At 44.6% G+C, this 23,495-nt stretch overlaps 1 protein-coding gene across 1 annotated transcript; it reads right to left on the reverse strand.

Moving 5' to 3' along the window:
• Window positions 1-16,354: 16,354 nt before the first annotated feature.
• Window positions 16,355-22,642, reverse strand: LOC138750557 (uncharacterized). The gene is made up of 2 exons (XM_069912657.1): window positions 16,997-22,642; window positions 16,355-16,891 (listed from the first exon to the last, which is right to left on the reverse strand). The coding sequence occupies exons 1-2, from the start codon at window positions 17,342-17,344 to the stop codon at window positions 16,475-16,477; spliced, it is 765 nt and encodes a 254-aa protein (XP_069768758.1). The 5' UTR covers window positions 17,345-22,642; the 3' UTR covers window positions 16,355-16,474.
• Between the last annotated feature and the right edge of the window lie 853 nt (window positions 22,643-23,495).

The raw sequence follows: 23,495 nt of genomic DNA on the forward strand, positions 1-23,495 counted from the left end.
GACCTTCTGAGTTTCTCTTGGACCCCTCCCCCTTGACCTGCTGAGTTTCTCTCGGACCCCCCTTTGACCTGCTGAATTTCTCCCGGATCCCTCTTTGACTGCTGAGTTTCTCCCAGACACCCCTTGACCTGCTAAGTTTCTCCCGGACCTCCCTTGACCTACTGAGTTTCTCCCGGACACCCTTGACCTGCTGAGTTTCTCCCGGACCCCCTTTCCTTTCAGTGCCGGTGTCCCAGGACCTTTCCAGGGCAGTCTCTGTACTCAGGACCGTGCTGGGATCCCGGTCAGCGGTAGAGGAGCAGGTGAGCGCGGCTAATCCCGATCCAGCCCACGCCACTCCTGAGATTGGCGGGGGGTTCCACCCTACCTGCCCGACCAGCCTCGCTCTCCACGTGTACTCCTGGCACCCGCCGCTGGTCCGGTGGGAAGGCGCACGGCGGCCGGCGCCCCCATCGCCCGGCGGGGAGCCCCACTCTTCCCTCCGGCGTCCCGACTCCATCTGCAGCTCCAAGAAATGCTGTGCCACTGGGTATCCGGACGCTGGGAAGCGGCCTTGGCTTCCCCTGACACCGGCCAGGCCGCGCTGTGGTGGGGGGGTGGGCGGGGGGACATGACAGCGTGTTTATAAAACCACCCACCATTACTTTTCAAGAACCAGGATTTTTCTCTCTCTCTCTCACCCTGGGACACAGCGGTTACAGTGCATTCGCTATACTGGCGCGGCGGCCAGCTGGCCACCTCTAATACATTTTTGATATGATCTTGCAGGCCAAATATAATTATATCTTGGCCCGCGGGCCAGAGTTTGACATGTGTGCTTTAGTGGATAGAAGTAGTCATTGTACTTCAGGATGTCCAGTCAGGTACAGATTCTCCTTAAATAGCATTTGGCCCAGATGTCTATTCAGTACAAGAATACTTTCGATCTCAGGCAGATTTTGAACAATAACACCATTCATTTTGCAACAACTGCCACTTAATTGTAGGAGGTCAGGTTGGATGGGGTGCATGTGAAACTCTGTCTCAACTGGAAGGTCTGATTGTGGCCTTGGATGTAAGTGAGTGGAGATGAATGGAAGTTTGGAAATTTCTGCGGATCCAATGGGGAGTGTGTCAGGTAGTGGTGAGTGGAGAGGGAAGTGCCATTGAGGGAGTCACAGAAAGACGTGCCCATGTGAAAAGAGGATATTAGTGGAGTGGTTAGATGTAGCAGTTTAGAGGATGGTGCTGAAGTTGGAAGTGTCCAAGGATAATGTGTCAGATGTGGCAGATGATGGGTGGTAACTGAGAAACCTGAGAGATTCTGTCCTTGTTCTGCTGGAGGGGAGGTGGAGTAAGGGCAGAAAGAGAATTGGAGATATGGGTGCAGACTTTATCAATTACAGTATGGGGGAATCTGCATTTGTTGAAGACATTTTGGCTGTTCTGGAGTAGAAAACCTCCTTGGGACTTTTACAGGCCCAGAGGACCCCAAAACTAAGCAGCAATAGAAAATCACCAAGACAAAGGATACTTAAACAAACATCATTTTTAATTTTCTTTAAACAAAAACAGGATCAAACATCACTATTAATGTAACAGCCTAACAGCTTCTAATTCTAAGCGCAGGTGTATTTAAAGTGTATAAAGATCTTTGACACTCCTACAAGTTCACCGGTGTCTATCACCAAGCTCTGGTGCTTAAAAGTAAATGGTTGCCCCTCAGGAAGTCTCTTGTTGGTTTCAGAGAGGGATTTCTTGCTCATTGGACACACAAAAACTGATTCCCTCTGATCAGCCACTTTGGTATCTTGCCAAAGAAACTTGCCCCATCAGGGTTTTCCGAATGATAACCTCTTCTGCAGATCACCATTGAGTTCCTTTTATTTCCCTTATATCAGGTGAAACACAATTTCTAGCCAGCCATTTCCTCTTGAATGGACAACAAGGTTTTTCAACAGGCTGAACTGAGAACTCACAACCCGTTTTCAAAATGGGGTTTCAACAAGATGCCAGCTTGCCATCTCTCTCTCTCTCTCTGTCTCTCTCTCAAGCCTATTTGGTCTCTCCCCTCTGATTGCAAAACCACATGACCTTCTTAGAACAGCAAACTGGAACCAGCCAGATTACTGCACCGCACCCAAACTTCTGAGTCCATTCATCTGTTGCTTTAAAAACAATAATTTCAAACACATCTGCTTTTGAAATTATTTTGCAAAACAGTCTCCTTGTTTTGCCTTTGCCAAGGGTCTTGGCGCCTGCATGACTCACTCTCAGCAAAGCTCTTGCATTTTAATTAAAAGCTGTGTTGTGAAGTGTTTGTGTTTGTTTGTCACCGACACGACTCCTACAATCCATCTCTTTCAAAAACATATCAAAATACAAGGTAAAATATAGAGTCTGTCACAGGACAGATCGAGCAGAGGAGTTGTGATAAAATCAGTGGCGTCCTTGCAAAAATAAAGTGGGAAGAGATATAATCCAGGTAGGTCTGGTGAGTGGAGTTTGTAATAGTTTGAAACTTGAACCTCTCTCTCTATTTCAGGAGACAATTTACTGTCATGTAATGAAAAAGTGTCATATCACACAAAATTGCGTTTTTCCTGCTGTGAGGCAGACAGATTCACCATTGTAAGAAATTGCCTGAAATGCCTCTTGCACTCAGAGAAAGAAGCAAAAGAGAGTCGTGCTCTCCCCCCACCCACCCCCACCACCCTGAACCCTGGGCCAAGTCACTGAGGGTCTGTGGATTCTCTTTCAATGCTCACAGACCAATCCAAGTTATTGGCAATGCGAGCTCCAGTTTTGAACTTCTGACACAATTAGGAACTCTTTCGCACCCACTCGTATCCCAGGGCTGAAACCTGACACTCTTTTAGCCAGTTCAACCAATCTCTTGCAATCAACGGCCTGGTGTGAGTTCCTTGACTGCTTTCCCCAGAACCCCACAGCCTGCGTGTGTTACTCTCCTCAAGTCACGAACAGCTTGCCACCTATGTGGGTCCTTCAGCTGCAGAACGCCTCGCTGGTCTGCTTCCATGGTCACCGACCCGTGGATTGAATCCTCTGCTTCTCAGATGTTGGTGGGGTGTGGTCTTCTTTTCTGGTGCCCTGTGCCAGTCCTCCGCTTTCCCAGAGTTTGCGGTGGCGAGGAAATCTAACACATCTAAATAAAAATTTTACAACTTAGAGGAGAATCTCACATGACTAGAGGGATGGAAAAGACCTTATTACAAATTGAAGCCTAATATTTGAATATTCAGGTGACAAATTTGCAAAAGCATAGAGTATACATTTGTGAAGCTATATGTAATTTTTTTCTAAAGGGACAGAACTTTGAATTTTTGAATGTCATCTTGGCATCCCTAAAAATATATCTGATCTCCAAGTAAGTGCAATACGTCTCCTCATCACTACTAATATTAATTTAACAAATTTCAATTGATATATGAATAGTTTTAATTTGGGCCTTGTTCCTTCAATATTTCCTAATGAATAGAAAGTTGGATTTTTGCGGAAAAACAACTCCTGTAATTTGTTCTGTAATCTGTAATTCTCCTCAAAAAGATCTTGCATTAGGACAAAGCTAAGTTGAATGCAAGAAAGTTGCTACACCTTTACCACACCTAAAACATTGGTCTGATAATTCTGATTTTATTCTATTCATTTTCTCTTGTGTAAGAAGTAGCTGTAGAAGAAAAACTAGTTGTGAATTCCTTCCTCACTGCTGCAGTGTGGAACTCTGGTCAATAGTTCCAGACTTCTGAGTTGAAGTGAATGAATAAACTCCCCTGGATCACATGATCTCTATTGCCAAATCAGCTTCCTGTAGAGCTTTTCAAATCCAACTGCCTGAGTCACCTGACTCCAGGTGCTGCTTTCAGATAAAATCCTTGCTGACATCTGATATATGACTGATGTATAAAGAATTATACTGAACTCATTTATATCTTACATTGAGATCCTTATATGGATCTGCCCATATTAGCCTATCATATACAATATTCAGATCCATTTCCCACCTTTGTCTTGACTCATGAACTCCTCATTTAAAAGTTCCTAATTGTAATAAACAGGACATCATAGAAGTAATTTTTTTAACAATTCCTCAAGAAGGAATTTCTATTTCAGTACAACATGGTTGGTCCTAACTTATCCTTCAAATATGCTCTTTGTTGGAAATAGAAAAAAAGATTGCTATGAGTTATACAATATTTATTTCTCAGTTGCTCAAATGACATTAATTGACCCCTTTCATAACAATCTTCCACATTTCTAATCCCCTTACGAAACCATCTATCCAGAAATTGATGATCCTTTGAAAAAGATACGATGATTTTGAATCAAAGCTATTCTGAGTGATGTACATCCACTTACACCAATTTCATCATTTATTTTATTCCATATATTAATTAAATGTTTCAACAATGGTGTATCTTTATCACCAACCATTAATTTCGATTCCCACTTGTATATAAATTCTTCTGCTTTTCACTCTCCTATTTTATTTGATTCTATTTTAACCCTTTCAAAAAAGAACCAAGAAATATCATTTGAGCTGCTCGATACTAATTTTTAAAATGAGGTAGCTGTAGTCCTGTCAATGTAGAATTTGCATTGAGAGAAACGCAGCGGTCTTTAGCGATCTTATTGAATTGGCTAAAATGGCATAACATGAGAGCAAACATTCCGGAGGAGTGTGGGCCACTTGTAACATGGGATTCAATTGGAAATGGGTTCACATAACATAAAACCATGATGCAGAAGAGGTTGTCTTTGTCTTCCGCAGGATATAGATCACAAGATATAGGAGCAGAAGTAGGCCCATTTAGTCTGTTCCACCATTCTTCCACTCAGCCCCACTGCCCAGCTTTCTCCCCTTAACCCTTGATTACTTGATTAATCAAATACCTGTTAATTTCTGCCTTAAATAAACCCAATGACCTCAGTTCCACAGATTCACAACCCACTGACAAAATTTGTTTTAAATCAACACCCTTTTATCCTGAAATTATGCTCTCTTGTTCTAGAATCCCCTACCATGGGAAACATCGTTGCCATATGTACTCTGCCCAGGCCATCCAGCATTTGAAATGCCTCTGAGGTCCCCCTTATCCTTCTGTACTCCAACCAGTACAGTCAAAGAGTCGACAAATGTTCCTCATACACTAACCCTTTCATTCCTGATATCATTCCAGTAAATCATCTCTGAACCGTCCCCAACAGGAGCACATCTTTTCTCAAATACGGCACTCAAAACTCTAAATCTGATTGAATGGAAAGGTAATTTTCCAACGACACATAAACAACAGTTAAATGATATTATGTCTGTTGAAATTTACAAAAAATTATTAAAGAGTCAAATAATAACTTTGCTTGAAGCAAGCAGTTCTATTGCAATTTTCCAGCTGTAGGATGAGGTGCAGTTGCTTGCAAGTTTAGCAAGTGGGGTTATGATGTGAAACTGCAAGTCACAGCGCCATTTTTGTTTTTGAAAATGCAAATATGAAAATTTTAACTTTGGTCTCCTTGGTTTGCTTAAGTTTACAGAGGAGACGTTGGGTCAAGCTGAGAAGAGAGAGTTGGATGCCCATTTGGTGAAGCTGAACAGGCAAAAAAGAAAACACAAAACGAGGGACTGAAAAAATAATGAAGCAAACTGAAGAGCTGTTGCAACCAAACCCAAGTAAAGAATTTAGAAACCAAATGATTTGGGCTTTTAATGGTGACCTATTTAAATGAACAAAATCTGATTGGAATTGAAGTTTATGGAATGTTTAGAAGTTGCCACAAAAAGAAATGAGCATATAAATTAGATATTGTAATTAAGATAAATGAACAATACAATGAGCATGGTGTCACAGTATCTTCCTCACTCTACCATACATTACCGTTAAAAGTACTCCCCAATATGAACCGATGTCAAAGTATATACCAGAATTTATCGTACATCACTGTTAAACCTTCTCCCCATTGTGAATCTGGTGTCACAGTATCTGCCTCAGTCTTCCGTACATCACCATTAAACCTCTCCCCAATGTGAACCTGGTGTCACTTTATCTCCCACAGTTTATTTTACATCACCATTAAAACTTCTTCTTACTGTGAACCATGTGTCACAGTATCTCCCACAGCTTATCGTACATCACTGATAAACCTTCTCCCCATTGTGAACCCGGTGTCACAATATCTTCCTCAGTCTTCCATACATCAGCATTAAACATCTACCCACTGTGAATCTAGTGTCACTTTATCTGCCAAAGTTCATTTTTTTAATCACCATTAAACCATATTCCCACAGTAAACCTGGTTTCACAGTGTCTGCCGCAGTTTATTGTATATCATTTTTAAACCATCTCATTACTGAAAATGCGGAGTAACAGAATCTGACTCAGTCTACCGTACATCAATGTTAAACCTTATACCCACTGTGCACCTAGTGTCACAGTATCTGACACAGTTTATAGTATATCACTGTTAAACCTTCTCACTACTGTAAACTCGGTGTCACAGTATCTGCCAAAGTCTAATGTACATGACCAATAAATTTTCTCCCCACTGTGAACCTGGTGTCACAGTTTCTGACACAGTTTATCGGACATTACTGTTCAACGTTCTCACTGCTGTGAACCCAGTGTCACAATAAGTGTCTCACTCTCCCGTACATCATCTTTGCACCTTCTCCAACTGTGAACATGGTGTCACTGTATCTGCCTCAGTCTTCCGTACATGACCATTAAATTTTCTCCCAACTGTGAACCTGGTGTCACTATATCTGCCTCAGCCCTACCTTACATCACTGTTAAACCTTCTACCTACTGTACACCTGGTGTCACATTATCTACCTCAACATACCATACATCACCGGTAAACCTTCTCCCCACTGTACACCTGGTGTCACATTATCTACCTCAACATACCATACATCACCGTTAAACCTTCTCCCCACTGTACTCCTGGTGTCACATTATCTACCTCAACATACCATACATCATCGTTAAACCTTCTCCCCACTGTACTCCTGGTGTCACATTATCTACCTCAACATACCATACATCACCGTTAAACCTTCTCCCCACTGTACACCTGGTGTCACATTATCTACCTCAACATACCATACATCACCATTAAACATTCTCCCCACTGTACTCCTGGTGTCACATTATCTACCTCAACATACCATACATCACCGTTAAACCTTATTCCCATGTGAACCTGGTGTTACAGTATCTGACACATTTCATAGTATATCACTGTTAAACCTTCCCACGAATGTGAATCCTATTATAAAATAATGCTCCCCTTCTAAATCTCACAGTATTCTAATCCCCACCTATTTAAAAGATTCCAAAAAAAAGAGAAAAATCAATCCCCAAACGAGCTACTCAAAAGTAGTAGCTCCTTAAAAATCTGGGTGTGGTAAAGTCCACAAGTGGCAGGTGACTAAAGGACTCAGTGTCACCCACTCCCCCAGTCAGACTTTCACAAAGTATTGAAACAAAAACATTCAACCCAGTGATTCTAGTCCCAATGATTGTTCCGGATCTTCAATATCGAGAAGACTTTGCGTCAATTCAACTTTTTTCCCATTCTTTCCATATTTTCCAATAGATCATTTTTAAACCTTCTCACTACTGTAAACCCGGAGTCACAGAATCTGCCTTATTCTACCGTACATCTCTGTTAAACCTTCTCAGTACTGTGAACACGGTGTCACACTATCTACCAAAGTCTACCGTATATCACTGTTAAATATTCTCCCCATTGTGAACCTGGTGTCACAGAATCTGATACAGTTTATTGTACATTACTGTTAAACCCGCCGGATAAGCTCCAGATAGCGAAAGAGTAGTTCTCGCATCTGCAGGAACTGGGGATCATTCGACGCTCCGACAGTCCTTGGGCTTCACTGCTCCACCTGGTCACGAAAGCCTCCTGTGGCTGGCATCTCTGCAGAGATTATCAATGGCTTAATGACATGACAGTACCTGACCGTTACCCCATCCCTCACATTCAGGACTTTACAGCCAATCTGCATGACGCGAGGGTATTCATCAAGGTCGACCTGGTGCGCGTGTATCATCAAATCCCATTGCACCCAAGGACATCCCCAAAACGACCATCATCACCTCCTTCAGTTTGTTCAAATTCTATGCATCCCATTTGGGCTCAAGAAAACCGCCCAGAGCTTCCAGCACCTCATGGATATGGTGCGCAGGGATTTTAATTTTGTGTTCATTTATCTGGATGACATTCTTGTCGCCAGCAGAGACTGGGCACAACACAAGTCTCACCTGCACACCCTCTTCTCCCAACTGCCAAATTCGGCCTAATGATCAACCCAGCCAAATGCTAGTTCGGAAAAGAGTCCATGCAGTTCCCGGGCCATACCATCACGACCGAAAGAGCTACACCAGCTGCTATGGTCACTGTAATCAGAGAGTTTCCACGCCCAAACAACCTCAAGGAGCTACAAGAGTTTGCAGGTATGGTCAACTTCTATAACCGATTCATTCCAGCCGCTGCACACATCATGCAGCCACTCTTCGCCCTTATCGCGGCCAAGAACAAGATACGCCTGGACTCCAGAGGCCACGAAAGTTGCCCTCGTGAAGGCTACCCTACTCGTCCCCCCACACACCGACCTTCCTATGTTGCTCTCCGTCGATGCCTCTGCCACCTCCGTTGGTGCCATCCTGCAGCAGCAGGTTAATGGACAGTGAAAACCACTGGAATTCTTTAGCCAACTTCATCGTCCGCCAGAACACGTATAGTGTTTTCAACCATGAGTTGCTGGGCATGTACCTTGCTGTGCCTCATTTGCACTATTTCTTGGAGAGGAGGCCTTTCACCATTTATACCCACCCCAAACCCCTCACTCAGGCTCTCGCTATGGCTAGAGATCCCTGGTCGGCCTGCCAACAGCATCACCTGTCCTTTGTGTTGGAGTTCACCATCAACATTTGGCACAAGGCGGAGAAAGACAATGTGGTCGCTGACACGCTGCCTAGACTATGACCAGCTTGCCCCGGGTCAGAAGTCCGATGATGAGATGCAAGCCTTCAGGACGGCCATCACGGGCCAGCAGTTCCAGGTCCTCCCGATTCTTCTCGGTGATTATACCATCCTGTGCGATGTCTTCATGAGCACCCCATGACCAGTGGTTCCCCAGCAGTGGTGCAGGCATGTCTTCCACCATATCCACGACCTTTCCCACCGTTCCATCAGGTCCAAGGTTCATATGGTGGCAGAATGCTTCATTTGGCACGGGCTTCGAAAGCAGATTGCAGACTGGGCCAGAACCTGCATCCATTGCCAGCTTTCCAAGGTACACAGGAACACCAGAGTGCCCGTGCAGGATTTTGAACACGTCCGAGAATGGTTCAGCCACATACATGTGGACATTGTCAGCCCTTTACCCGTTTCCCGAAGTAACCGTTAACTTTTCACGGTGGTAGACTGCACCACTCATTGGCCTGAGGTTATCGAGAAGCCTCCACAGACTCCTGCTCCCGAGCACTTTTGACCGATTGTATTGCCTGGTTCGGCATGCTGACCCACCTCACCAGCAAACGTGGCACGCAGTTCACCTTTTCACTCTGGGCACAGCTCACCAACAGACTGGGACTGGTCGAGCGATTGCATTGCCACCTGAAGTCGGCACTTATGGCCCGCCTCACCGGCCCCAACTGGGTGCATGACCTGCCTTGGGTACTCCTGGGCATCTACTCGACACCCAAAAAGGTCTGCAGGCGTTATCGGCTGAGCTGGTCTATGGTGCACCACTAGCCCTGCCTGGTGAGTTTATCAATGCACCTCACAACTTGCAACAGGCACCGCATGGTTTACTTCCCATCTCCGGGCCCAGTTGGAGTCATTCACACCCCCACCACCGCCCAGACATGGCACACGCGCCTCTTACCAGCCCAGTGAGCTGTATTCTGCAGAGTATGTTTTTATCAGATGAGACCCTTCACAGCACCCCTTCAAAGACTGTATGAAGGGCTGTACAGAGTCATCCAGCATTCAGGATCCACCTTCACACCAGACATTAATGTAAGAGGGAACTGTTTACTGTGGACAGATTAAAGCCAGCACACCTCAACCCCAATGAGCCAGTGGTCGCGGCTCAACCCAAGAAGCGAGGCTGCCCGACAAAAAAGGCCATTGGCACCGGTTCTGGGGGGGCTGTGTGGCGGCATGCCATTAGGCATGTGATCCAGCCCCTCATGTCATGCATACGGTGGGGCAGCCGTCCAAAATGGCACTGTCGCGGGTTTCTCCCCTACCTCGGCACCAGGCTCAGAAGCCCGTGAACTGCGGCCCACGTGACCCCCCGGTACGCTTCTCAGCCAAGTCTGGGCTGGGAGCATAAGACCAGCCATGCAAACCTGAATAAAGGAATTTTTGCTCACTGAACTCAACCTGTCTGGTTGTAGCTGCCGCTACAGTAGCATCTTAGTTTCTTTTCCTTTCCTTTCTTTTTTATATATTATCAACATATATTTGTAAGCTCTGTAACATTGTGATTTGATTTTTAATTGTTATAACTTTCATATATATGTTGATTTAAATAAAATATTTAATGAAAGAAAATTCTTCAAGAATTGTGCAGAAGAAAATTTGGATGGGATGAAACTATCTCAGAATCCATCGCACAAGATTGGAGAAATTGGATTGAGTGTCTTCAAATACTTGGACGTTTGAAGTCAACAGACTTTGGATTGGCCACGTTTGCTGTTACACCATTTTGCTGATGTAGTGAAGGTGATTTTGATCCTGTCAGTTACTGAGTCCTGTGAAAACCAAGTGTGAGTACATGGTGGATTTGTAATGGGAAAAGCCAGAGTTACTCCATTAAAGTCAGTCACCAGACCTTGAATGGAATTGACTGCTGCTACTACGGTGAGCAAAATGGACACTATGTTAAGAAGAGAATTACAGATGGAGTTAGCAGATTCTGAGTTTTGGCCTGATAGTACATCAGTGCTTAAATATATTAATAATGAAATCATGAGGGTTCATATCTTTGTGACTTACAGAGAGAATGAAAACCTGGACAACAACAAATTTCAGATTTACCACAGGCCAGAGTTTCACCTGATTAATTCCCTTTTACATACGTGGAAGTTGATTATTTTGGTCCTTTTATATCACAAGATCTTCCCATGATCTTCCAGTTTAGAGTGTAGTGTTACCAATGAAATTGCTGGGTCTGTCAAACATATCAGGACATCATCTGCAAATAGATTAATCTCATCTTCTTCCTGGTTTATTTACCCACGATCCTTTAATGTCTGGATCTCAGTGAATATCTTCCACCAACGGTTCTCGAATCAAAATGAAGGGAGCTGGAGATAATGGGCATCCCTGCCCACTACACCTGGTTCATGGGAATGCTGAGGACATTTGTCCATTAGGTACAACCCTAACTTTGGGCTTATAATATAATACCCTGATCTAATTTATAAAATTGGACTATTGTCTGATTATTTTAAACCCTTTTCTGTTTATTTAATGAATACATAAAAGCCCTTCAGGTCTGTAATATTTCAATATTATCTATCTATTATAAAAGCCCTCTCTGCTCAGCAAGTTTCTGCCATTAAATACTGGGCCAAAATAACAAATTAAATCTTGCTTTGGATCCTGTTTTTATCGGTTCATTTGATCCAAGATAGACCTTTGCTCCAACTATGAACTTTACGGCCTGTGTGAAGAGGGGATAACAGAGCCAGTTCCTTGTTACTAGTTGTAATTCCCCAACTTCTGCTGGGAATGTAATAAATGGAAAGAGTATAGCATTTGGATCAGGCTTGCTTTAGATAATTTTGGAAAAATCAGTGAATCGCCCTTCATGGGCCATGACGGAATTACAGTTTTCCAAAAAAGTTCTACAATATTACCATTTTCCAAATTTGACACATAATCCATGATTGAAAAACTAATTGAGAATTTTGGCCAATTTAGGAACTGTTTTGGGCTAAATGGTTTTTCATTGGGCAACCCTATGATAGATAACCATCTTTTACCACCATCCTTGTTGGATGTAAATTTCAAGGATGTTATAGAATAGGTATTCAAAGTTTCAATGACCCCTTTATTTCAGTTAATTTTGCCACGTTCAAACAATTATCAACTAAATTTTGAACTTAGTAATCACTCTTTTTTGACATTGAAAAATTAGACATTTTCTTCAATCTAAGATTTTGGATTTTCCGTGAATTTCTAAGACTAATATTCTTCATCTATTTTTTTAAATTTACGGCTTTATGTTCATGGTGGATTAATAGCATGTATTTATAATAATGTATTGGGTTTAAAATCCAAGATTAAGAGCAGTTGTGAATGAGATTTAAATATAAAATTTCCAGAAGTAGCTTGGTATTCTATTCTCAATTGTATTAATGACTCTTCACTTTATGCTAGGCATTGATTTTTACAATTTAAGGTGGTACAGGAATACATATGTCCAAACTGAAACTATCTCGCTTGTATGCAGATGTTGATTCACTATGTGAGAAATTTAAAATTTTCCAAGTCTCTTTAATTCCTCTGTTTTGGGAATGCCCAAACTTAGAGAAATTCAGGAAAGGCATTTTTCAAACTTTATCAATGGTTCTTAAGATCAATTTTGAACTTGTCCGTTAAATTGCTCTGTTTAGTTTTTCTCGTGATCCAGATAAACCATCGTCGGCAGCTCAGAAAAAATTTTGAGCTTTTGCGACGTTAATAGCCAGATGAGCAATGTTATTGAAATGGAAAGATGATTCTTCCCCGACTCATACACTGTGATTACATGATGTAATGTCCTTTTAAGTTTAGAGACAATCATATCTTATATTAAAGATAGAAAGTTCCAATCGATGAAATAATGGGGCACATTCCTAGAATTTTTCTACAATTGGAGGAACTAAATGTGTGGTTTGGCCATTCATCGCCTGTTCTCTGGGGGCTACCAGTGGTTCTACACTATTGTTCTTTTCTTCATTACATAAGATAACTTTGATTAGAGGGAGAGGTTGGATTAGACCTAATTTTTAGGTTTTTTTCGTTTTAGCAGTTAATTTTTTTTCTTTTTTCCTTCTATTTAATTTATTTCAGTTAATGGGTTTGACGGTGTTCTATAGATTATTTCTGATCAATTGTTTTTGAGGTTAATGAAACAGTTTGCCATTGTGTTCATTGTGTAAAATGTACAAAATTCATCATTAATATCCTGTGGTTTATGTTATCTCTGAATTTCTCCTAACTGCATTCTAGGCACTTGTTCAGTTTCCAATTGCTAAGTTAAAACCGTATGTGCTCTCTCCCTCAACTCATAGTAGAGCTGTTTCCATCATTGAATTATTTTTTCACAATTGTATTATAACAAAGCTTCAATTTGGACAACTGTATTTTATTATCCTCAGTTGAATTTTTCTGAAATGTCTTCTCTAATGTTGCAATTTCTTTCTCTAAGTCCTGAATTTCTGCTATATATTGTTTCTTCACTTTTGCTGTGTAAGTAATAGTTTGACCTCGTAAATATCTTTTTTAAAGTATCCCATAACATAAAATTACTTTGAACTGATCCCTCATTCGTTTCTAAAAAAACCTAATCTGATCTCTTACAAGCGTAATAATTTCAGGTTTTTTTTAACAACATTTCATTAAATCACCAACAATAACAAGTTTCCACCATCTCTGCGATACTACGTGAAATTAACAATAATGAGTGATCTGACAGAATCCTACTCTTATACTCAGCCTGTCTGATTCGACCCTGCAAATGGGCTGATACCAAAAAAAACTATTCTTGAAACCGAATCATGACGTGCAGAATAAAAGGAAAATTCCTTTTCGGTCGGATTCCTCCATTCCCATATTTCCACTAAATTTAAATCCCCCATCAACTCAGTTATTCTTTTCGCCATTTTGTTTTTTTTTCACAATTTTTCGAGATTTAATCAACAACGGATCCAAACAACAATTAAAATCTCCTCCAACCATAATATTCTCATTGATTGATTCAAATATAAAAATGCATCAGGAACAAAGTGAACATCATCTTCATTCAGTCCGTACAAATTCATCCAAGTCCAAGCCTCTGAAAATAGTTTCCAATTAACCTTCAAAACCCTCTCTACATGAGCAGAAAAAGATTCTAAAAAGGCACCTTTTTATGTATCTCCCGATGCAGTTTTTACCTGGCCCACCAGGAGTCACTGTTTTCACTTTTGTACATGGTTTTTCATTGTTTGAGAAGATTTTATAATTTGCAATGTTTTCCCGGGAATTTTAACAGCTCTTGGCTAATATTGTGAACTCCGAGTTGCGCACATATTGAAATATGAAAATAAAGTATCTATTTTGAGGAACAGAAGGAAAGGACACTGCTGGTGACACATCTCAGAGAGCAAAGGTGCAGGAAGGGGAAACATTGCAGAGTGCGTCGAAAGAACCAAACACTTGTTGATCCAAACCAAGACTTTTATTAACTAAAAGACTGGAGCATATCATAAGTGGGTCGACCAGTCCAGAATGACCTGGTCTGGCTAGGAGAAATCCTTTAAGACCTGCCAATAGGTGTGGCTAAACTCTCAGCCAATCACAGTCATCCTACACTACACTCTGGACAAATACACATTGGTGTTAGAATCTGTACTATCAGGGGGAACGACCAGAAGGCATTTGCTGATTTATGTGACTTTCTGCAGGTGTGCAGAAATGCTGGGAAACAATTCTGGGGGCCATCTCTTTTTCTTCACCCGTACACAGATAGATTAGGAGAATGGAAAAAGAAGAGGCCAGTGAATTCCAAAGTAGGAAAATGTCTGGTCATGAACTTTGGGAGAAGGAATAAAAGGGCAGATTATTATTGCATAGGGTGAACATTCAAAATTCTGGGGGAGATGGACCTTGGCATCGCCGTGCAGGATACCCCATAGGTTAACTTCCATGTTGGTGGTCAATCAGCTGATTGGAATGTTGGTATTCATATCGCAAATAATAGGATATAAGAGCAGGGATGTGATGTTGAGGCTTAAGAAGGCACTGGCGAGGCAGCACCTGCAGTAGCGGAGAGAGTTTTGGGCTCCTTATTGAAGAAAGGATGTGCTGGCATTGCAGAAGATTCACAAGAATGATTCCTGGAATGAAGGGATTAATATATGAGGAAGATTTGATGGATCTTGGACTATACTCCTTGGTGTTCAGAAGAATGATGAGTGGTAGGGGTCCTAAGAAGCACTTCGAATGTTGAGAAGCCTGGATACTGTAGATGTGGTAAAATTATCTCCCATGTTAGAGGAGTCAAGGACGAGAGAGCACAACTTCAGAGTTGAAGGATTCCCACTAAAAACAGAGGTGCAGAGGGATTTCTTGACACACAGACTGCAGAACCTCTTGAATTTTTTAACTGGTGGCTGCAGTGACCAAATCATTGGGTGCATTTAATGCACTTCAACTCTGTCTGCTGCAACAGGGTGGATCTCCCAGTGGCCACCCATTTCAATGCTTACATGGCTGACCGTGGACTCAAGCACATTTAGATTCTGATGAAAACAATTCATTAAATCAGTAAAAGTTCAACCACAGCAACTGCTGGAATATAAGTTATACAAAACTGCTGGAAAAAGCAGGTCAGGAAGCAGAGAAACCAAGAACTGGAGAAGTAAGAAAACAAGTGTATTTGAATTGACAGGCTGGAGAAAACACAGAATAGGTGTTGGGAAATTTGCAAAGAAGGTCCTGGCCAAACAATGTAAGAGGCAGCCAAGTGGAACCACAAGATGCCCCTGTTATGCAATTTTCCCAGGTGGCACATTTTTGTGGCCTTGTCTTGAGATGTGCATCTATATGTTGTGGTTAAAAACCCACCGTTAAGCTGGAGGAGCTCAGCCCGGATTTTCAGTGTCCATAGGAGATCAAGATATATTCCCAACATTTCAGTCCTGAGCCCTTCTTCAAGGAATGAGCCAGATACAGGAACTCTTAGAAAAGGCACTTTCAGGTGGCCAAATGCCCCACTTGTAAAGCCGCATATAATGGCAATATGGGCTGCCGGAAGGCCACCTGAATGCGCAGGATGCGCCTGCCAAATGAACTTGGTAACCCTCCTCCGAGAGGTATAATCGGCACAACACAGAAATGCTGTGGTGCCGGGTGGAGGTGTTTGTTGTGTTTACCGTTTTTGTTTTTGTTCTGCGGTGTTCAAGTGTGGAGGGTATTTGCAATGTGATTTGTCCGTTCCATGGTTTACATCTAGTTTAAACATAATGTGAAATGTTTACATTGCTATATCGAACTCAGATATTTATGAAGCAATAAGATTTCTCAAAAAATGATTTTTATTACATTTTTGACAAGCACACAAGTCTCATTTATATGCAACCATTACTTCACGAGAACACATAACATGCCAGGCAGTAGGCTCATGTGGTCGCATTGGGTGGGGAGGGTGGAGGGGGGAACAAGTTGTGGAAATTAGGAGCTAGGTGGCAGGGTCATACCCTTACAGGATGGACAAAATGGCAGAATGGATGGCCTGGTGCCCATGGGCCTGCTGATTGCGACAATCTGTGCTAATGGGTGCAGGACCATCTGCTTCAACCAACGTCCACTCTGACAGAAAGTCTTCCTTGTTAATCTCACATATATTGTGCAGGACACAGCGAGCAAACACAACACCTGGGACTAAGGTGGTAGAGATATCCAGACGGTTGGACAGGCACCACCGGCAGCCATTTAGACGGCAATATGCATGTTCCACCACTATCCTTGCAGAATTAAGGGCCTTGTTAAATCTTTGCTGATCCAGATCCAGTCCTTGGTGCTGTGTGAACCCCTTCATCAGCCAATTTCGTAGTGGATATGCCAGATGACCCACAAGATGCGCTGGAACCTCCACTCCATTAACATCCTTGGACACCTGCAGGCACAACAATGGAGAATGTTGTTAATTCATACACATGACCGTTGACACAATAAGCATACATAAGATTGACACTTGGAGCTTTGTAGGGTGAACACTCACGTCAGGTGGGAAGTGGTATCCGCCCTGGTCCTCTTCCTTTCTATACAGAGGAGAGTTGGCAAGCACTCGGGCATCATGGGTACTGCCCGGCCAACAAACACATCTGAGAAGCTGTAACGTGAATGGAAAGCACAGTGAAGTGATAGACATTGAGATGTGATGTGATAAAGACCAATAAAGGCTTAGCTCACCAGAATCTGTGGTCGACCACCGCTTGCAGAACCATTGAATGCCAGCCTTTGCGATTGTAGTAGGCTGCAGCATGCAAGCTGGGGGCAATAATGGGAATATGTGATCCATCAATGGCACCGGCACACATTGGGTATCCCCTTTGCACCAAGCTGTCATTGGTCTCCTGGAGACGTGTTCCAATGGGCAGGGACATGAGACGTTTACCGAGGAACTTCGTCAAGGCGGCCGTCACCACCTGCACCACCATGCACACGGTGCTGATGCCTATTCCAAAGATGGGACTGATGGATCGATACTCACAAGGGGTGGCATACCAGCGCAGAGCCACAGCTAATCGAAATCCCGGCTCCATGGTTGCTGCGCCTGGTCTATGCGGCTTCAGGTGAGGTTCTTAGAGTTCCAGCACGAAGTGAAAGGTGCCATGCGACATACGAAAGTGTTTCCTCCATTCAGCAACATCAAATTTGGTGTGGTCATTTCTCCAGAACTCAGTGCCCTGGGATCAGTTCAACCTCCAGAGAGACCCATGTGTCACTGACAAGCATCATTCACCTTCGTCTGTGAACAATGGTGGGCGAAACCTCTGAGCAGAAACAATTTCAAGCTGGCACTGGAAGGTGTTGTTAAGGTTACTGAACGCTTACTGTAGCTTTTGACAATTCACATCTGATAGGTAATAGACTCAATCAGCTGTGTTTGGGCGGGAAACCAATATATGAATGGGCTGCCTTTTGGAGGTTGGGACCCTGTTGGGAAGAATTGATCATTGAACCCTGTCTGGAAGATTTGCTGGCCTAAAGACTTGTATTTTCTCACCCACTCTGGAAGCCTGTGAGTGAGTAAAACCTATACTGGTTGTATTTTCATCGGAATTTATAGCTATCCTATAAACACAAACTTCTCCATGTCCGCCACAAGAGCGGGGATCTCCCAGTGGCCACCTGCTTCAATTCCCCATCCCATTCTCTTGCTGACAGCCTGTTCATGGTCTTGTCGTGACTGCAAAAGGTGGTGCTACTGAAATGAAGCACCTCCACACAGCATGAAGTGAACCAATAACTGCCTTTATATGAACATCTCGTGCTGCTTTTAGGGGACGACCTCATTCCTCTCTGGGGTGCGCTGGTCTAGGGGAGTGATGTCAGTGCGTTGCGGAGTTGCTGCAACCAGGATGTGGCGACAACTCCCTCCCAGGCAACATGTGTCACCAAATGCATGCTTCTCATGAGAAGGGAAGGGGGGCCTATGCCATCTTGTACCAACTGACTGGGACAGCGATTCGGCCCGCCTGACCACATGGTCGCTCGGCCTGCTATGAAAAACCTCATCCCTATCACATCCAATTAACACCTTTTGTTGGGCTGGATTTGTCCCCTAACCAGAATTCGGAGCCTTTCTGAGATTTCCTGCTTCTGGGTTATTCTGTTTATTCCTTGAAGAAGGGCTCAGGCCTGAATGCTGGAAAGAATAGCTGAGTTCCTTCAGCATGTCGGTGTGTTTGTAATTATAATCACAGCGTCTGCAGACTTCTGTGTTTCACTCATCTTTATTTGTAATACAAAGAACTGATGTTGGCAGTGGTGGTGGGGAGAGAGTGGGGGGTGGGGAACCACCTGATGGCATCCTCATTAGTACCTGGACCTACCACTTTGTGTCAGCCTATCCCAACAACTGGGAGCTACAACCCTGCGACAGTTCCCATAGAATTAGAGGACTAACAGTAGATCTGTGTGGAAAGAAGAACCTTAGCTGCTTCTTGCCCTTTCGTGTAAGACTTTATTCGTAATAAATGATCGACCACAAAAAACCCTGTTCCAAGTCTCTTTCAGCCCTTAGTATCATGTCCATACATTCCCATCATTGAACATTTTACATGCGCTCTCTGTTTGCACTCGGGTGGTGAGTGGGAGCAGTTCCTTTGGTGCTTCAACCTTCTCCCGACCCCTGCAGAGAAGCTGTTCTTCATCCTGCTGATGCTGGTTCTGATCCTCCTTTCTCTTCCTTGATGGGAGCAGCTGAGAGATGCTGTGGGCAGGGTCAAAGGGCTTCTCCAGGATTTGGCATGGCCTCTTCAGACAAGGATCCTGCTAGATCACACTGATGGGGAAGAGGGAGACTCCAGTGATCCTCTCTGTTGCTCTGAGGGTCCTGTGGATTGACTCCAATCCATTTCTCTGCAAGGACCCTCTCATCCAGTTTAGTTTATACTTGTGTGGTGTTTCAAGGTCCCTCGGCCTGACGGAGATTGCCGATTCTATCGCATCTGCTGATTCCAAACGACCTTAGTTCCTCCGTCCTGTCGGGTCAGTCCGATTTAATGTTTCTCATCTTTTGTTTGATTTTTTAAGATTGTGTAGTGGATGTGTGTGGGGTATAAGTGCATGGGTGCTTGTGGGTGGGTATATGTGTGAGCGTGTGTAAGAAGGGGTGTGAGGGACAGTGTGTGCGTGTGTGTGTGTGTGTCTGAGGGAGTGGGAGTGTCTGTTGGCATTTGGGTGTGTGTGGTAGTGTGTGTGTGCGTGCATGTATGTGGGGGTTTTATTTACAGTGAAAAAGTATATACAGAATATTTACAATATATACAGAATATATACAGAAGAGTGAACAAATATATACAAATATATCAACGATCAAATATATACAGAACATATGTACAAAGCACAACATCGACGTCAAATGAAAAGAACTCGACAAAATTATCTCACTTATCGAACACGTCCCTGATATAAAAGCACATCTACCAATTTGCCCCGAAATAGTTGGGGTTGTGTGTGGGATTTGGGATGTGTGTGTGGAGTTGTGTGGAATTGGGTGTGTGTTTGTGGACTGCATGTTCGGGTATTGGGGTGTTGGATGGAATGTGTGAGTGGATGTGTGTGGTGTGTGTGGGTGAGATTGTGCGGTGGATGTGTGTGGGTTATATGTGCATGGTTGATTGTGGGTGGGAATGTGTGTGGGCGTGTGTAAAAAGGGGTGTGGGGGAGGGTTGTGTGTGTGAGGGTGTGTGTGCAGATATGTGGGGCTTTTGTTTACAGTGAAAAAGTATATACAGAATATATACAATATATACAGAATATATACAGAACAGTGAACAAATATATACAAATATATCAACGATCAAATATATACAGAACATTTGCACAAAGCACAACATCGACGTCAAATGGAAGGAACTCGACAAAATTAACTCACTTATGGAAAACGTCCCTGATAGAAAAGCACATCTTCCAATTTGCCCCAAAATCTTTGGGATGTGTGTCTGGAGCTTTGGGGAGTGGGGTGTGTGGGGGTGGGTGTGGGTATGGTGTGTTAATGTGGTGTGTGTGTGAGGGATGGGTGTGTGTGGGAAGTGTGTGTAGATGTGTGTTTGTGAGAATATGTGTAGGGGGCAGTGTGGGGGTGTCTGAGTGTGTGGATGTGTGTGTGGGATTGGGGTGTGTGTTTGGGGTCTGCATGTGGGGTTATGGAGGGAATGGGTGAGGGGTTGTGTGTGGGGTGTGTGGGTAGGATTGTGTGGTGGCTATGTGTGGAGTGTATGTGCTTGGGTCCTTTTGGGTAGGTATGTGTGTGGGTGTGTGTAAGAAGGGGTGTGAGGGAGGTTGTGTGTATGTATGTGTGCGTGTGGGAGGGTGTGGGAGTGGGTATGTGTGCGTGTGTGCATTTCCTTCTTTCCATTTTCCATAAGTGAACAAATATATGCAGACATTTGTACAAAGCACAACATCGACGTCAAATGGAAGGAACTCGACAAAATTATCTCACTGATAGAACATGTCGCTGATATAAAAGAACATCTTCCAATTTGCCCCGAAATAATTGGGGGGACCTATCCTGAACGATTTTCAGAACCTTTCATTCTAAAACCCGACTTCCAGACCCATATTATATTCGTCTAGGAACAAAGTCTACTTTAAATACAAGAATCTGGTTTGGAGACGGGATTAAGGGGAGAGGGAGAAAAGAGATTCTATTGGAGTGTGGATGTGTGTGTGTGTGTGGGGTCACTGTGGGAGTTGTCTGAGTGTGTGGATTGAGTGTGTGGGAAGTGGATGTGAGAGGTTTGTGTGGGGTGAGTGTTTGGTAAGTGTGGGGATGTGGGGTGTGTGTGTAAGTGGGAGTGTGTGTGGGAAGTGTGTGTAAGTATGTGGGTGTGTGGGGTGTGTGTGGGAATTGTGTGTGGTCTGTGTGTTGTGTGGAGTCAGTGTGGAAGGTGTCTGAGTGTGTGGGAAGTGTGTTTGTGGGTGTCTGTGGTGTGTGTGTGTGAGGGATGTGTGTTTGTGGGGGGTGGATGTGTAGGGAGTGGGGTGTGTGGGGGTGGGTGTGTGTATGGTGTGTTAATGTGGTGTGTGTGTGTGAGGGATGGGTGTGTGTGGGAAGTGTGTGTGGGAAGTGTGTTTAGATGTGTGTTTGTGAGAATATGTGTAGGGGGCAGTGTGGGGGTGTCTGAGTATGTGGATGTGTGGGTGGGGGGTGAGTGTGTGAAATGGGTGGAGAGATGGTGTGGAGGGGTGTGTGTATGAGGGGTGTGGGTGGGTTATGTGTGGTGTGTGTTTGTGAGGGATGTGTGTGGAGGGTGGATGTGTAGGGAGTGGGGTGTGTGGGGGGTGGTGTGTGTATAGTGTGTTAGTGTGGGGTGTGTGTGTGAGTGATGGGTGCGAGAGGGGTGTGTGTGGGAAATGTGTGTAGATGAGTGTTTGTGAAGATAAGTTTAGGGGCTGTGTGGGGGTGTCTGAGTGTGTGGGTGGGGGGTGAGTGTGTGTGAGATGGGTGGGTGGGTGTTGTGGAGGGGTGTGTGTTGTGTGGTATGTGTGTGGCAGTGTGTGTGGGTTATGTGTGGTGTGTGTTTGTGAGGGATGTGTGTTTGTGGGGAGTGGGTGTGTGGGGAGTGGGGTGTGTGGGGATGGGTGTGTGTATGGTGTGTTAATGTGGTGTGTGTGTGAGGGATGGGTGTGTGTGGGAAGTGTGTGTAGATGTGTGTTTGTGAGAATATGTGTAGGGGGCAGTGTGGGGGTGTCTGAGTGTGTGGATGTGTGGGTGGGGGGTGAGAGTGTGTGGGATGGGTGGAGAGATGGTGTGGAGGGGTGTGTGTTGTGGGGCATGTGTGAGGGTGTGTGTATGAGGGGTGTGGGTGTGGGTTATGTGTGGTGTGTGTGAGGGGTGTGTGTGTGGTTGTGAGGTGTGTGAGTTTGTGGGGGATGGGTGTATGGGGAGTGTGTGAGGGGTGTGGGTTTGGGGTGTGTGTGGGGGTGTGTATGTGTGAGTGGGTGTGTGTGGCAGGGTGAGTGTGTGTGTCAGTGTCTGTGTGGGGCATCAACGTATATAGGACATGGCAAGCATTGCATGCGCCCCCACCCCGCTTGTCAGCGCTACTTCCATCCCCATACTTGTCAATGACGACGTCATCTTGCACCCCTTGACACATCAGCGATGGCACCAACCTCCCTCCCTCCATCAGCGATGGCACCAACCTCCCTCCCTCCATCAGCGATGGCACCAACCTCCCTCCCTCCATCAGCGATGGCACCACCCCCCTCCTTCCATCAGCGATGCACCAACCTCCCTCCCTCCATCAGCGATGGCACCAACCTCCCTCCCTCCATCAGCGATGGCACCACCCCCCCTCCTTCCATCAGCGATGGCACCAACCTCCCTCCCTCCATAAGCGATGGCACCACCCCCCTCCCTCCATCAGCGATGGCACCAACCTCCCTCCCTCCATCAGCGATGGCACCAACCCCCCTCCCTCCATCAGCGATGGCACCAATCCACCTCCCTCCATCAGCGACGGCACCAACCCCCCTCCCTCCATCAGCGAAGGCACCACCCCCCTCCCTCCATCAGCGACAGCACCAACCCCCCTCCCTCCATCAGCGAAGGCACCACCCCCCCTCCCTCCATCAGCGATGGCACCAATCCCCCTCCCTCCATCACCGACGGCACCAACCCCCCTCCCTCCATCAGCGAAGGCACCACCCCCCCTCCCTCCATCAGCGACGGCACCAACCCCCCTCCCTCCATCAGCGACGGCACCACCCCCTCCCTCCATCAGCGATGGCACCAATGCCCTCACCCACACCTCCCCATGGGTCAGCGACTGCACCAATGCCCTCACTTCCACCATGGGTGCTATTTTGGGGTTTGTGTGTGTGGGGAATTTGGGTAAGTCTCTGATGTTTGGGGATGTGAGTATGGTGTGTATGTGTGGTGGGTTAGTGTGTGTGGTGTGTTAGTGTGTGGGGTGGATTTGAGTGTGGGGGTTGTTTGTGTTTGTGTGGTGTTTTTGTGTGTGAGTTTGTGTGTGTTAGGG

This window comes from Narcine bancroftii, unplaced genomic scaffold (genome assembly GCF_036971445.1).
Source record: "Narcine bancroftii isolate sNarBan1 unplaced genomic scaffold, sNarBan1.hap1 Scaffold_166, whole genome shotgun sequence".
Lineage (NCBI taxonomy): Eukaryota > Metazoa > Chordata > Chondrichthyes > Torpediniformes > Narcinidae > Narcine > Narcine bancroftii.

Coding starts and splice junctions, on each gene's coding strand:
- LOC138750557 (XM_069912657.1), bottom strand. CDS start 17,344: ATGACAGCTTGGTGCAAAGGGGATACCCAATGTGTGCCGGTGCCATTG. Junction 16,892..16,996: donor GATACCACTTCCCACCTGAC/GTGAGTGTTCAC, acceptor TTGTGCCTGCAG/GTGTCCAAGGATGTTAATGG.